This window comes from Scyliorhinus torazame, chromosome 22 (assembly GCF_047496885.1).
Source record: "Scyliorhinus torazame isolate Kashiwa2021f chromosome 22, sScyTor2.1, whole genome shotgun sequence".
Classification (NCBI taxonomy): Eukaryota; Metazoa; Chordata; class Chondrichthyes; order Carcharhiniformes; family Scyliorhinidae; genus Scyliorhinus; species Scyliorhinus torazame.
The window spans coordinates 68208975-68222576 of record NC_092728.1 but is presented as its reverse complement, the minus strand read 5'-3'; the positions used below and the strand labels follow the sequence as shown (position 1 = coordinate 68222576).

The 13602-nt window shown below is 45.3% G+C and overlaps 1 protein-coding gene across 1 annotated transcript in view; it reads left to right on the top strand.

Moving 5' to 3' along the window:
- The window catches only part of cacna1ba (calcium channel, voltage-dependent, N type, alpha 1B subunit, a), a 949382-nt gene that overhangs the window by 451633 nt on the left and 484147 nt on the right, over nt 1-13602 (top strand). The window contains exon 7 of the mRNA XM_072488273.1: nt 9005-9108. Within this exon, the coding sequence (XP_072344374.1) occupies nt 9005-9108 (104 nt within the window). The remainder of the gene's footprint in view (nt 1-9004; nt 9109-13602) is intronic.

Here is a 13602-nt window from a genome sequence, read left to right as displayed (position 1 = left end):
TATTCCTCTCAATATTCACCCACTTGATGAGACAGAGCTTGGGAAAAAGCTCCTGTCAGAACCTCTCCTGTCTGACATGCAAGAATAGAGAAAAAATATATCTCTCGACCACTTTTCAATCTGACGCATCGAATAATTTAACTGCTTGGTGTTAAAGCAAACCTTTGGTGGATTGCCGAAGGTTATGATAGACTAGTTATGAAAGTGATAATTTAAGCACTATAAACAGGAATTCCTTTGGTAAGTGTTATTAAATTTACAATGTAGGAATTTAATCAAATTCAATGGAGCTTAAAAGATTTTTAAAGGAATGTTGTAGGCAAGATGTCAGAATCAATTTGATATCAAAACTTTTGCTTGAAAAAAGTCCCCATTTCATTTTATTTCGAACACGTCTTGGTGCGATTGTCCTCCAAACAAGGCTGCCAGCTTTGCTACATTTCCTAATTTATGCAGCATTGATTTGCTTCAGGTTCCAGCTCCTCCTCTCTACTGCCTATTGCTTTTGATGGAGTAGCTGGACACACCAGGAGTGGAGTTTAATTAACAGAACCTCACCCTTTAGCTACTTTGTGAGGAAATATGGCGAAGATGGCTAGTGAAACCTTGATAAAATCCTTTTGAGGATGGGTTTTCTCCTTGTTTATAATGGTTGACATGAATGTGGTGCTCAAATTATTATCAATGTTCTATAAGTGCTCGCACTGGAGGCTGAGGAATTGGAGCTATATGTACAGGAATTCCAGGACAAAATACACATTGCGATATTGATGGAATATTGATATTGCAGTAACTATTCGGCTGAACTGAGGATAAATGTGATGATTGATTGAAAGCCAAGCTTATTAATTGATTCATGGGATATGAGTATCGCTGGCCAGGCCTGCATTTATTGCCCATCCCTAATTGTCCTTGAGAGGAGTCTTTGAGTGTCGTATTGCTGCAATCCATGTGGTGAGGGTACATCATCAGTACTTCGAAGGCCTAAATAGAAGATTCTTTTTCACCTATATCGTTAACATTTTGAAGAGACACGGGGCTGCATTCTCTGCCGCCCGCTGCCGATAGTGGAGTTCTGATGCGGCGGAGAATTCAGCGTTGTGAAGAAAGGCACCGATCCGTTTCTGATCCCCCGGCCCCCTGTTGGCGACGGGATTGAGGTTCATGCCCGTGCGCCATTAAGATCACTTGCATCCACCAACCAGGCCGGTCATCATATTCTCCAGGCCCGCACGATTCTCCAGCCCTCTGAGCCGGGAATCACATGGACGGGATTTAGTACATGTAATTCCCAGCGTGGCCCTGACGTGGTGGAATTAGTAGTGGGCCAGGGGGGTAACTTCTTTAGTGAGTTGGCCCGAAAATCCATCCGAGGGACACAAAGAGAGTTAAGTGCATTCCATTCATACCCTTCACGTGTGAGTGATTTTGAAGTGCTCAGCTGGAACTTGACAGCACTTAACTCTCTTTGAAGTGGTTGATGTTTGTAAACACTGGTTAGAGTTCTTCAGAGTTACTCAACCATGAAGGAAGAGGTATGAAGCAAGTCTGACAACTGTGTTTGTGGAAGCTGTGAATCACAGCCAGTAAGGGAAATTAATCAATAGCTTACCTGGGGGAAGAGGAGATACCTGAAAGATGCATGGATGGTGCTGAATTGTGATGCGCAGGGTGGTGTGGGGCTGAATTGTGAAGCCCGGTGGTGGGTTACAGTAGTGGGCAGCCGCGGGACATCGCTATCTGGCCGCCCGCTGATAATGGCGGATCTATAGTGGGATTCCCTCGGCCATTCCTCGCAATCCTTGCCAAGCATAAATTTAGTCAATGACTTCCTGAGGGGGAGCACAAATCAGTTACAATTCATATCTCTGAAGAACATAGGACGGGATTCTCTATTTCCCGACACCAATTTCGTGATCGGCGATCGTGTGGAGAACCATTTTTATGCCCGCTTTACACAGGTTGTGCATGCTCCTCCAAAACAGTGTCAACGTGGCGCACACTGCACGCCGTTCGGACGGCCTCAGGAGGTCACCTGAAGGCCCACCCCGATGCTCCGCCCCCAATGGGCCGAGTTCCCAATCGAGCGGTGGATGTATGGTCTCAGCAGTCTGGAACTCGGATTGGCAGCAGCGGACTGTGCATCGCGCCACCACAGTCGGGCGGGAGCCGTGCTGCTGGCCGGGGGTGGACTTCGGCGAGAGATGGGGGGACTGGTAGGGGATGGCCAAGAGGTGGTGAGGGGTGTCCAGGGGGCACTACCTGGCAGGCCGGGTCCGCGCAAGGCCGGCACCATGTTGTACGGTGCGACCGCTGAAGGTAGTAGCCGTGCGCATGTGCGACCACGGACACAGCAATTCTCTGGCCGTTTATTTTGTGGAGGCCGTTTTATGAGGCGCGGCTGCTAGCCCCCCCCCCCCCCCCCACCGGGCGTCGCTGAATTTTCCCACATATAAAGCCACAGATCCTGTGGACATAGCCTCAAAATCGTAGATTCCAACCCTTTGTCTCCCAAACAGAGAATCTCGCCTACTTGGTGAAGTTTTCCATTTTTTTCCTACGTGCAGGCGAGAAAACAGGTGTTCAGCGTGTGAGCTGCATAGCTGGCTTTTTTCTCCATATTTTCTGGCACTTATTAAATAAATTGGAGCTGTTCTGCCGTCAACGTAAACTCTCCAGAAAAAGGATGCCCCGTCTTTCAAAAATAAAAAGATTCCACCAAGGTGATGGAGACCCCCCCCCCCCCATCCCCTTCATGCACGCTCACCCTGCCGCCCTCCACCAGTGAACCACCCTCTCATCCCACCCGCATGGGACCCTCCCTGAACCCTGGGAAATGGGGACCACCCCGACATGTGTAAACTCCCACATGGATCTCCCCCACTGAAGCCCCCTCTCCTGACACTGCCCTGTGGCACTGCCACCGTCACCCTGACACTACACCCTGGCACTGCTCCCTAATACACTGGCACTGCCCACTGGCAACCTGGAACTACTCACAGGCACCCTGGCAGTGTCCCCCAGCCAGTGGAACTGCCTCCAGCAGACCTTTGGCATCCTGGCACGACCCACTGGCATCCTGGCACCACCCCCAGTAGTACCCCTGCACTGACAGGGGCAGTGCCAGGAGGCCAAGGAACAGTGTAGGGGAGTTACAGGGTGACAGTGCCAGATCAGTGCTGGGGTTAATGCCAGTGCACTAAACGGTTAAGGCCCGACCCCCCCCCCCCCGGGACTGTATTTACTTGTGCATCCCTGACAGGATGCCTTCGTCTGGTTCCCATTTTTGAAAACCGGGTGTAAACCTTGCCGTCGTGACCTCGTGTCAGCGAGGGCGAATTCCTAATGTGGGGGGGATGATATCATGGGGAAGCCCGCTAATGGAATGCTAATATTTTGAAATGAGGAGGTTCCTGACCTTCCTGGGTGAGAATCTCATTACGCCATTGGCAGGGAGTGGGGAAAATCGGAAAACGAGATCTTACTGGGAAGATTCTTGTTTACTAGCTCTCATGGGATTACACCTGCACTTGTGCTGAATGCAGGTGCAAAATATCCCCCACTATCTTCATGCAAAGCTTTGAACTAATGAAGCTTCGCTAAACAGTGATGGAAGTGACATCAGAACAAGTCGTTCCACTATTAAAAATACTTCTGCAACATTTGGGTGTGAGGTTCTAGGATGAAAACAATCCCTTCCCCATTTAAACCTTTTCCAAATTTCAAATTGTGTCATCTGACACTATGCTGCCTGGACAATTCCCAGTGACATTTTTTAATTTCAGCAATAATGTGATATGGTCAGGGTGTCCATCTGTAAATTTCTGGCAAATACGGTTGAAAATTAGTTTTATGCTTCAACTGATGATCTCTGAGTTGAAATATGTTTCAATATTATAAGGTGTTCCCCTGCCAAAAGCATTGAGTTGTTAAACTGCTATACTGATTGTGGGTTTGCTCATAAAACCTTGTATTAATAAGCGCAAATTATAACTATTATTGAGGGAAGATTCAAATGTTGGGCATGTCAGGACATGATTTGCACAGAGTAGGGGCTGTAGTGTATATTTCACAATACTTGCAAATAAATGCAAGGATATCCATGCATGGTAATAAAGTTCTGTTTATTAGATTGATGGGCACCTGGGGATTTTACCAGGATCTACTATACCTGATATTATGCAGCGGTAGTGATCTATGTTCACTCATTAAATATTAAGATTGGTTATGTGTGCAAGCTTATAATAATAATCTTTATTAGTGTCACAAGTAGGCTTACATTAATACTGCATTGAAGTTACTGTGAAAATCCCCCAGTTGCCACACTCCGGCACCTGTTCTGGTACACGGAGGGAAAATTCAGAATGACTAATTCACCTAACAAGCACGTCTTTCGGGACTTGTGGGAGGAAACCGGAGCACCCGGAGGAAACCCACGCAGACACGGGGAGAATGTGCAGGCTCCGCACAGACAGTGACCCAAGCCAGTAACCGAACCCGAGTCCCGGGTGCCGTGCTACCATGCCATTCGCCATAGTCATTTGTGGATGGTTTTCTATTTGATTCAGGGGACCTTTTGTTCTTTGTTCTTTTGGGTGTTTCTGGCACAATCAGCATTTGTTACCCGTCTGACATTGCCCCTGAGTGACTTGCTAGGTCAGACAGCAGTTAAGAGTCATCCACACTGCTGTGGGGTTGGAGTCGCATGTAGGTTAGACCAGGTAGAGATTCCCTTCCTTAAAATACATTAGTGAACCAGTTGGGCTTTTGTGACAATTGACACTCATTGTCATGGTCACCATTACTGAGACTAGTTTTCAATTCCAGATTTTATTAATCATATTTAAATTTCACCAGCTGCCATGTTCGGATTGGAACACTTGTCCCCTGGGCATTCTCCTGGGCATCTAGGCTATTAGACCAGCGACATTACCATTGCACCACCATCTTCTCATCTAGGAAACCTCAGTCCTGGTCTTGGCATGTACACACACATGCACGCTCTTTCCTGCAAGGTTTCCTAGAGAGATATATCAAAAGGAAAACCCAGCTGAATATTTGTTTTCTTTTGCTTCCAGGAATTGCTGAGGACATTTGTAACAGCTATTGGTGCTCTTGCTAAGATTAAGACTGTGGATAAAATCTGTATCTGTGTGATTTAGTTTCTCACCGGTTTATTTATTTAACAGTTGAGCTATCAAGGGAGTTTTAGGTTTAAATCCATTTTTCTTGAGTTTGGGTGACATTCTCAGTTTGGGAGACAATATTTTCCTTCCAGAGTTGAATTGCTGCTGCTTTGTGCACCAGTTGGGAGTGCAAATCAGAAAGTGATTCCCAATCTTCAGCCATGCAAATGTATTGCGAGTGATTCCCAAGTGAATCCTGCTATCGGGCTGCCATTTTGAGACAGCAGCACGATAGCGAGGTCCCACAGTGGGCCGCAACCCCCCCACCCGCATCGCAAAACAGCCCTCCAATCCAGGATTTTCTGAGGCCTCCATCCTCCCCCAAGTACGGGGGTGACTTGAACCGCCCACACCCCAGAGGCACCCTGAATAGGGGAAACCCCCAGAGACACCCTAAATGGGGGGACACCCCCCGAGACTCCCTGAATAGGGGCACCCCACTGAGGCCCCCTGAACAGGGGACCCCCCAACAGAGACCCTCTAAATAAAGGGACCTCTCGAGAACCCCACTAACTAAATAATCTACCCACAGAGTTCTGCTAAAGAAAGGGATCACCCCACAGAGTCCCCCATAACTAAATGACCCTCCCTCCCCCCAGAAAAGAGACCCCTGGCTGGATGTTAGAGAGCAGTCCAGACTTGGGCAGTGAAAACAATTACTGTTGTAATGCTCACCTGGGCTTACACCTGCTGGCTCAGACAGAGGAAGCACCATGGGCTGGATTCTCCGTCGGCGGGATGCTCTATTTTTCTGGCAGCACGGGACTTTCCTGACGGCGTGGGGATGCCCCACAATGGGAAACCCCATTGACCGGCCGGTGTAACGGAGCATCCCGCCGGTGGGGTGAACCTGAAATGTGGTGCGTTGGGGCGGAGAATCCAGCCCATGTGTCCAATCCTGGAAAGAGAAAAGCAGTGCCCTGTGGTTTAAAACCCTCAGATCATTTAGCTGCAAGCCATTCATTCATTTCATTAGTGAGCTAACATTGACAGCATCCACAAACACATGTGTGAGCCTTGCTCTATTCATCTCCTTTCATGGATGAGTCACTTTGAAGTATTCTAACCACAATGTTTACAAACATCAACCATTTCAAAGAGAGTTAAGTGCTGTCAGTTTCCAGTTCAGCACTTCAAAATCATTCAAGCATGAAGGAGGTGATTGAAACACACTTAACTGTCTTTGAGGGGGTCTCTGCATACGGTCGTCCTATTCAGAGAGTCTCTGTGGGGGTCCCCCAATTCAGGGGTTCTTGTGTGGGGGGGTGCCCCTATTTAGGGGGGTCTCTGGGTGGGTCTTTGTTTAGGGGGGAAGGGGGCCATGAGAGGGTGTCTGATGGGGGTGGGTGGGCATGTCTGGCAGTGTGCGAAAGGAAGAGTGGCCCTCAAGTGGACTTTGGGGGCACCCACCTTAAGGGGGTTGTTACTCCCCGTGGTCCATGGCGAGGTCCACCACATCAGGGCCACGTTTGTTCATACCTCTTGTAATTCGCGCTCACGTGAATCCCGGCCAGAGGACCAGAGAAGCATGTGGGCCAAGAGGCTCTGGTGCCTGGACCGCTAATGATCCATTTGCATCCTCCCGCTGGCGGGTGGGTGAGAATCCGGATTCCACTGCCAGCAAGGGGCCGGAGCATTGCAAACGGCATCGATCCCATTTTTATCCCGATGCCCGATTCTCCGCCGCATCAGGAACCCCGCTACCGGCAGCGGGGTGGCCGAGAATGTAGCCCCTTAAGGTCCCATGACTTAAGCATAAAGACTGTTGCAGAAAATGTTGCAGGTTGACATAAATAGTATTAAAATACCAATGGCATTGTCGTCTACCCGTTTGTATTCATGAAGGCAGAACTTGATCAAGAAATAGTTTAGCACAGTGGGCCTTAACATAATAGGTTTCTATAGGCCCATGGACCACATCAAATGAGACAGTGGAAATGATGCAGTCAAGGTTCAGTATAGCAAGTATTCCCTTGATGTTGATTCCCATCTCTAGAAATGATAATGAATCAAGTTAAGTTGTCCTGTGATAAAAAGGTATTTCCCTCATCAACTGAGAAACTAATTACCTTGGAATCACACAAATGATCTCGAATAAATAAAATGTTGAGGAGTTTCTATAGAATTTCATAGAATTTACAGAGCTGAAGGAGGCCATTTGGCTCATCAACTCTGCAACGGCCCGTGGAAAGAGCACCGTACCCAAGCCCACACCTCCACCTTATCCCCGTAACCCAGTAACCCCACTTAACCTTTTATGGATACTAAGGGAAATTTAGCATGGCCAATCCACCTAACCTGCACATCTTTGGACTGTGGGAGGAAACCGGAGCACCCAGAGGAAACCCACGTACACACTGGGAGAACGTGCAGACTCTGCACAGTGACCCAAGCCGGGAATCGAACCTGGGACCCTGGAGCTGTGAAGCAACTGTGCTGAGCACAGTGCAACCGGGCTGGCCGTGGGGAAATTACTTTTAAACAGATTTAAAGCAGAAGTTGGTTAACACCTGAACTGTAGAAACGTTTGCACTATAAAAGTCAAGAGTAGTTGTGAGAGTTACATCTGCCTTTGATTTTTCCATTCAATTTTTTATGTGATTACGACGTAACTGGATGAATTGACTTGGAAGACCATTTAAACATGAAGGTGCTGTCAATGTACGGATGGATCATTATTCAAGGTCTTCAGTGGTTGTAAAACGCCAAAAGCCTTTGATCCAACATTTGTAATCAGACCATTCTTGCACCACACCAATACCAAATGCACATTATAGTTCAGATGTCAGTAGTTATCGCCTTTTGTGAGGTTATTTGGGTTATGCATTAGCTGTATTTCAATTGGAATTTGTGTAAAGCTGCCTCTTAAAACTTGAAACACAAATGATAAGAGCTCTTAAGAGCATATTGGGTTAATTCGCTTGTGCCACGATGGTGAAGGTCGGTTCAATAATTGCCACCATCTTCTTGATGTACTTGTAAAGATATTTCAGATATTGGGACACTAATGCGACTCCCGAGTATCATCAGACTCTGTTGATTGTTTTCCCATTGATGTTATTAGCAGAGTCTTCAACTTGCCTTCAGTTTAACTCACACCTTTATATAATTGTTATTGTATGAGTCGTGACAAATCAGGCATCATACAGAGATGCAAACAGTGAGAATGTTGAAAATCTAGCTGAATGCTAGATTGGGCAATGCTGATTGCTTTTGTACCAGCAACTGCTTCGGTTAGATTCCTGGGTGTTGGCATCTGTGAGCCCACTCGCTTCAAGTATTTACACTACTAAACCCTGTTCCTTTATTTAGGTGGTAAAATTGAAGATGAAGAAAAGGATGGGTCTGTAAATTTGCTTGTTGGGATGAAGGGGTCAAGGGTAACAATGTGAATAACGCATCTGCCACCCCTGCTGATACTTTCACAGTGGAGCGACGGCAAGGTCAAGGTGTATGTATTGGGTCATGAATGCTGCCAGCCTGTTGGAATCTGCTCTGAACAACCAAAAAGAACTGCTTCAAGGATAAGACAGCACTGAGTTAGTTGGGCCCAAAGGCCCTTGTTATCTTACTGGAATAAGTGCCAATATTTTCAGATCTTGCAAACAATGAATGTGTCTCATTTAAAATGTGCAAAAATAGCAGTGTCCAATAATAAGGCATATATGGTTCAAGCCAACGAACCAAGAACATTTTTGGACTTACTCAATGTTCTTAAGATTGCAATTAATTTTGTGGCCAAAATGAGCTGAATATCCAGATGTGTTTGCCTGTTCTCCCATTTCACTGGAGTTCTGTCTTTGCTATTTATTTAACAGGCAAATGATGCCTTGGGGAATGCCTGGAATTGGTTGTATTTCATCCCTCTGATCATCATTGGATCTTTCTTCATGCTCAACCTTGTTCTGGGTGTTTTGTCAGGGTAAGTGAATGGAAATTTCAAAATCACTGATTAGTATATCTTAGAGCACAGCAAATACAGGGATGTGACAGGAGCCTCTTAATGGTGGAATAATCATTACTAAATAAAAATCAATTTTGTGTTGACCTGCTGTCTGTCAGCGATGCCTTCGTTGTTCTGAGAAAAGTGAAACAGTAGCAGAGGACAAACTGTGATCCAATCTTATCAGAGATACAATACAATACTGATGAGTTGGCATTTGGATGTAAGATTACTTGCTCAGGTGTCGCCCGGTCTGAAATGCTGTTACTATTGAGATATTTGCATTAAAAAGCACAAGACACCTTGCAGGGCGCTACTTTCTGCAATTTTCAGAGCAATTGGCAGCAGTTAAATTAAACATTTAGCTTTCTGCACATGAACGGCACGATGGCACAGTGGTTAGCACTGCTGCCTCACAGCGCTACGGACCTGGGTTCAACCCCAGCCTTGGGTGACTGTCTGGGTGACAGGTTCTCCCTGTGTCTGCCTGAGTTTCCTCGGGTACTCCGAGTTCCTCCCACAGTCCAAAGATATGCAGGTTAGGTGGATTGGCCACGCTAAATTTCCCCAAAGTGTCCAAAGGTTAGGTGGGGCTACAGGGAAAGGGCAGGGGATTGGGCCTAGGTAGGGTGTTGTTTCAGTGGGTCAGTGCACACTCGATGGGCCGAATGTCCTTCCTTCTGCACTGTAGGGATTCTATGAAATTCTATGTAAGGAGAGGCTTTCAGACCCAAACAATGTAGAAATATTTCAGCCTCGTTGCCATTTTAGTTTGTTTTCTTGCAGAGGTTGATTTTTTTTCATTTATTTTTAAACAATGAAAGCTGGTGAGGAGCCAAATTTAAATCCTAGAAACCACGAAAACTAAAAAGAGTAGAGGATAAATCAGGACTTGGTCATTAACTTCGCTAATCTTTGTCATAATATACACACAAGTATATGATGGTGCACAGACAGACATTGATTGACACAAAGGATGACCAATGAACACACAGAGCACAGCAGCCAATCACCAGACAGGACACGGCCACTATAAAACCAGAGGGCACTAGTTTTCCTGCTCTCTTGGGATGCAGCCTCTGAGACAGTCAGAGCCTGTGAGCAACAACTAGAACATCCACTATATGGTAGTAAGGTAATCTGGTCAGGTTAGCCTCAGGTCTTCAGTCAACTCAGCATAGTGTCAACCCACAGTTAAAATTTGTTGAATAGTTAAGAGTTCAATAAAATAGAGTTGCATTTCTTCAAGTGTTGGAAGCCTATCTCTCTCGCTGCTACAGTAAATGCAGTCCTCGCAGACCCAGCTTATCCGACACATCAATCTTGGGTTTTCAAAGCCTGAAGACGGTGAGTAGAGGAATAGATTGAAAAGCAGAATAATGGCTGAATGATGGATATCTGAGATGGGAAGCTTCTTCAACACCATCTCCGAAACCTCAATCTCTCACCACCTAGAAGGACAGCATTGGGATGATGTCATAACCCCCACGAGACCCACGGGGACGATCCGATCGATCTCCCCAGGTGAGGGGCGGAGGCTCAACAGCAGAGCTCGTTAATTCCCCGAAATAAAAGCTAGCCCAAGAGGGAGCCAGCATTTCAGGATGGCCCCAGCTGGGACTTGGAGTATTGCTTAGTTGCTGTATTTCCTAACTGTGAGTAGGAATGAAACAACTTCAGACTCCCCTTTTCGGGACTCCCCATTGACGACAGTAGATGAGTTCCAAGTTCCCTTCCAAGTCGCACACCATCGCAACCTGGACTTGTATTGACATTCCTTCATCATTGTTGGGTGAAAATCTGGGAACCCCCATAACTAACAGCTCTTGGGGGTACCTTCAGTACACAGGTTCAAGAAGGAAGTTCACCACCTCGTGGCAATCTTGGGATGGGCTCCAAATTCTGGCCGCATTAGTGACACCCACGTTTCATTAAAGCAAATTACTGCTGGTGCTGGAATCTGAAACCAAAAGAGAAAATGCTGGAAAATCTCAGTAGATCTGGCAGCATCTGTAGGGAGACAATAGAGCTAACATTTCGAGTCCCGATGACCCTTTGCTTTTGAATCCAGATGACCCAGCTTTGACAAAGGGTCATCTGGGCTCAAAACGTTAGCTCTTTTCACACCCATATTTTGGTAGCCAAGAATGTGTTTAAAAATGGCCGAGGGATTACTCACATGGATAGAGATTAAAAAGACAATTTTTTGCGTTTGGAAATGCATAAATGGTAATAGTCCATGTCGGAGAAAGGCTAGATGACAATTCAATCTACACGAGTTCCAGTGACCTCTGGTTTCATCTTACACAATAAAGGGAATGACAAAAGACTCACATCTGAGATAATTTTCCAATCCAGTCGGGCAATCTTCTACAATGGAAAATGAGCTGGATAAATAAAAGTCCTCTGTCAGTAACTTAGTGTTTACATTTTAGCCATCAAACAAAAGTTACTCCTGCAGAAGAATTACATAGAGTATCCTTACAATAAACATGTAAAATATATCACGCAGCAAGAGTAGAGAAACCTATGTGAAGGAAACAAAATAAAACCTTCTCAAAATCAGATCATTGAACAGTAATAACGGTTTGACGTCAAATCTGTATGAAAGCATGATAGTTCATCCATTGGATCAACACTTATATTTGATATTTGACTTTGTTAAGCCATTGTAAGTAAAGCTAATGCGGAAATTATATTCATTTTGCATGGCTTATTATTCCAGTAATACCAAAGAAGAATTCTCCAAGGGTGCAGGGATTATAGTACTTCTACAAAATGGCTACCTTCTGTGAAAGCTCTCATTGATGCCATTAAATGTATGTTATTATTACATTTCCATAATGATACTGCCAAATACCCTTTCATTATTGCGAGTCAAACCTCGGGAGTCCTTTTCATTGCAGCACCAGCTAGAGACTATTACACACAGTGCGCCACATGAAATCATATTAGGACTATGTTAATTTACCATGTGATGAGAAAAAGTTATTTGCTGAAGAACTGCCCTGGAAAAGGGAAGGTGTTAGCCTTTCATCAAGCCTTCAAAAACCAGAACAAAGCATCTCAGATTGATAAGAAGCCTAAAGAAGTGGCCCGTTCTTCCTCTCACTGTTCTTGCACTGTGATTCATCAGATGAATAGTTCTGTATTAAAGTTGAACAAAAATAGAAATTTAAATCATTAAGATGTGGAGTGCACTGATGCTCTATTGTCCTGCGCTGTCATCCTTCAGTTTGATGGGCACCAGCCTGATGTGCAGAGTAGTAGATGCCATTTCTCACTAAACCTCACACAGAACATTCGTCAACTCCTGGAATTTTGTGAGGTGGGACAAAGGGGGAAGGTCATTTCTGCGAGCAGGTTTTGAATTTAGATCATTAGTTTGTATACGATTCCAAATTTGTCACGTTTTATTAACTGGAAATTGAGCATTTCTCCATCCATCAATATCTCCCAAGTGAGGTATATCGTTCCATTCTTCAGTAGTAAAAGATTGAGGAATTTTGCTACGCAATGTGAAGACCTGTTAAACAATAACTACAGCTTACACCAATAATAATAACCTTTTATTGTCACAAGTATGAAGTTACTGTCGCCATATTCCGGCGCCTGTTCGGGTAAGCTGGTACGGGAATTGATCCCGCGCTGCTGGCCTTGTTCTGCATCACAAATCAGCTGTCTAGCCTACTGAGCTAAACCATGCTTACCTATTCCTATGTCTGTGAGGAGGCGGCACGTTCTCCCCCTATCTGCGCGCGTTTCCTCCGGATGCTCCGGTTTCCTCCCACAGGCCCCGAAAGACGTGCTTGTAAGGTGAATTGGACATTCTGAATCCTCCCTCAGTGTACCTGAACAGGTGCTGATGTGTGGCGACTAGGGGATTTTCACAGTAACTGCATTAGTGTTAATGTAAGCCTATCTGTGACACTACTAAAGGTTATTATTATTTTGTGTGAATGGCGTTAACCATTTGCCAGTGATATGAGAGTCTGTTATAAAACCTGTGCTATAACACAGTCACTGTGCCGGTTATTTCAAGCTGTTCCAAAGGTTCGTCACTAAATTTGTATCTAGTTATTCTCCTACGTTTGTGAAATTGGCCTTTTGTTGTCGTTGTTGAATTCAACAAAGGCATTAAAATAGAGTAGTGTAGAGGAAGAGAGAAATGAACAATGTAAACTAGCTGTGAGTTCATAGGCTGATGTTTAATCATTAGCAGCTGAGTCTTGATTGATATCGGCCTGTGAAGTATATCTTAACTGGCTTTGGTTTGTTAGAAGAATGAAATGAAGCTTGATGCTGTGAGCAAAATGATTATGTTTGAACTGGTCACTTTTTATTATGGGCAAATAGCGTTAACAGCAACACATTCTCTTTAAATGGTGGGGCTTGTGTTAGTACCAGTGACCAAAAGGTTGATCAAAGAGGTTTTAGAGAAGGAGGAGAGGTCGTATGGATTTTCACAAAGTG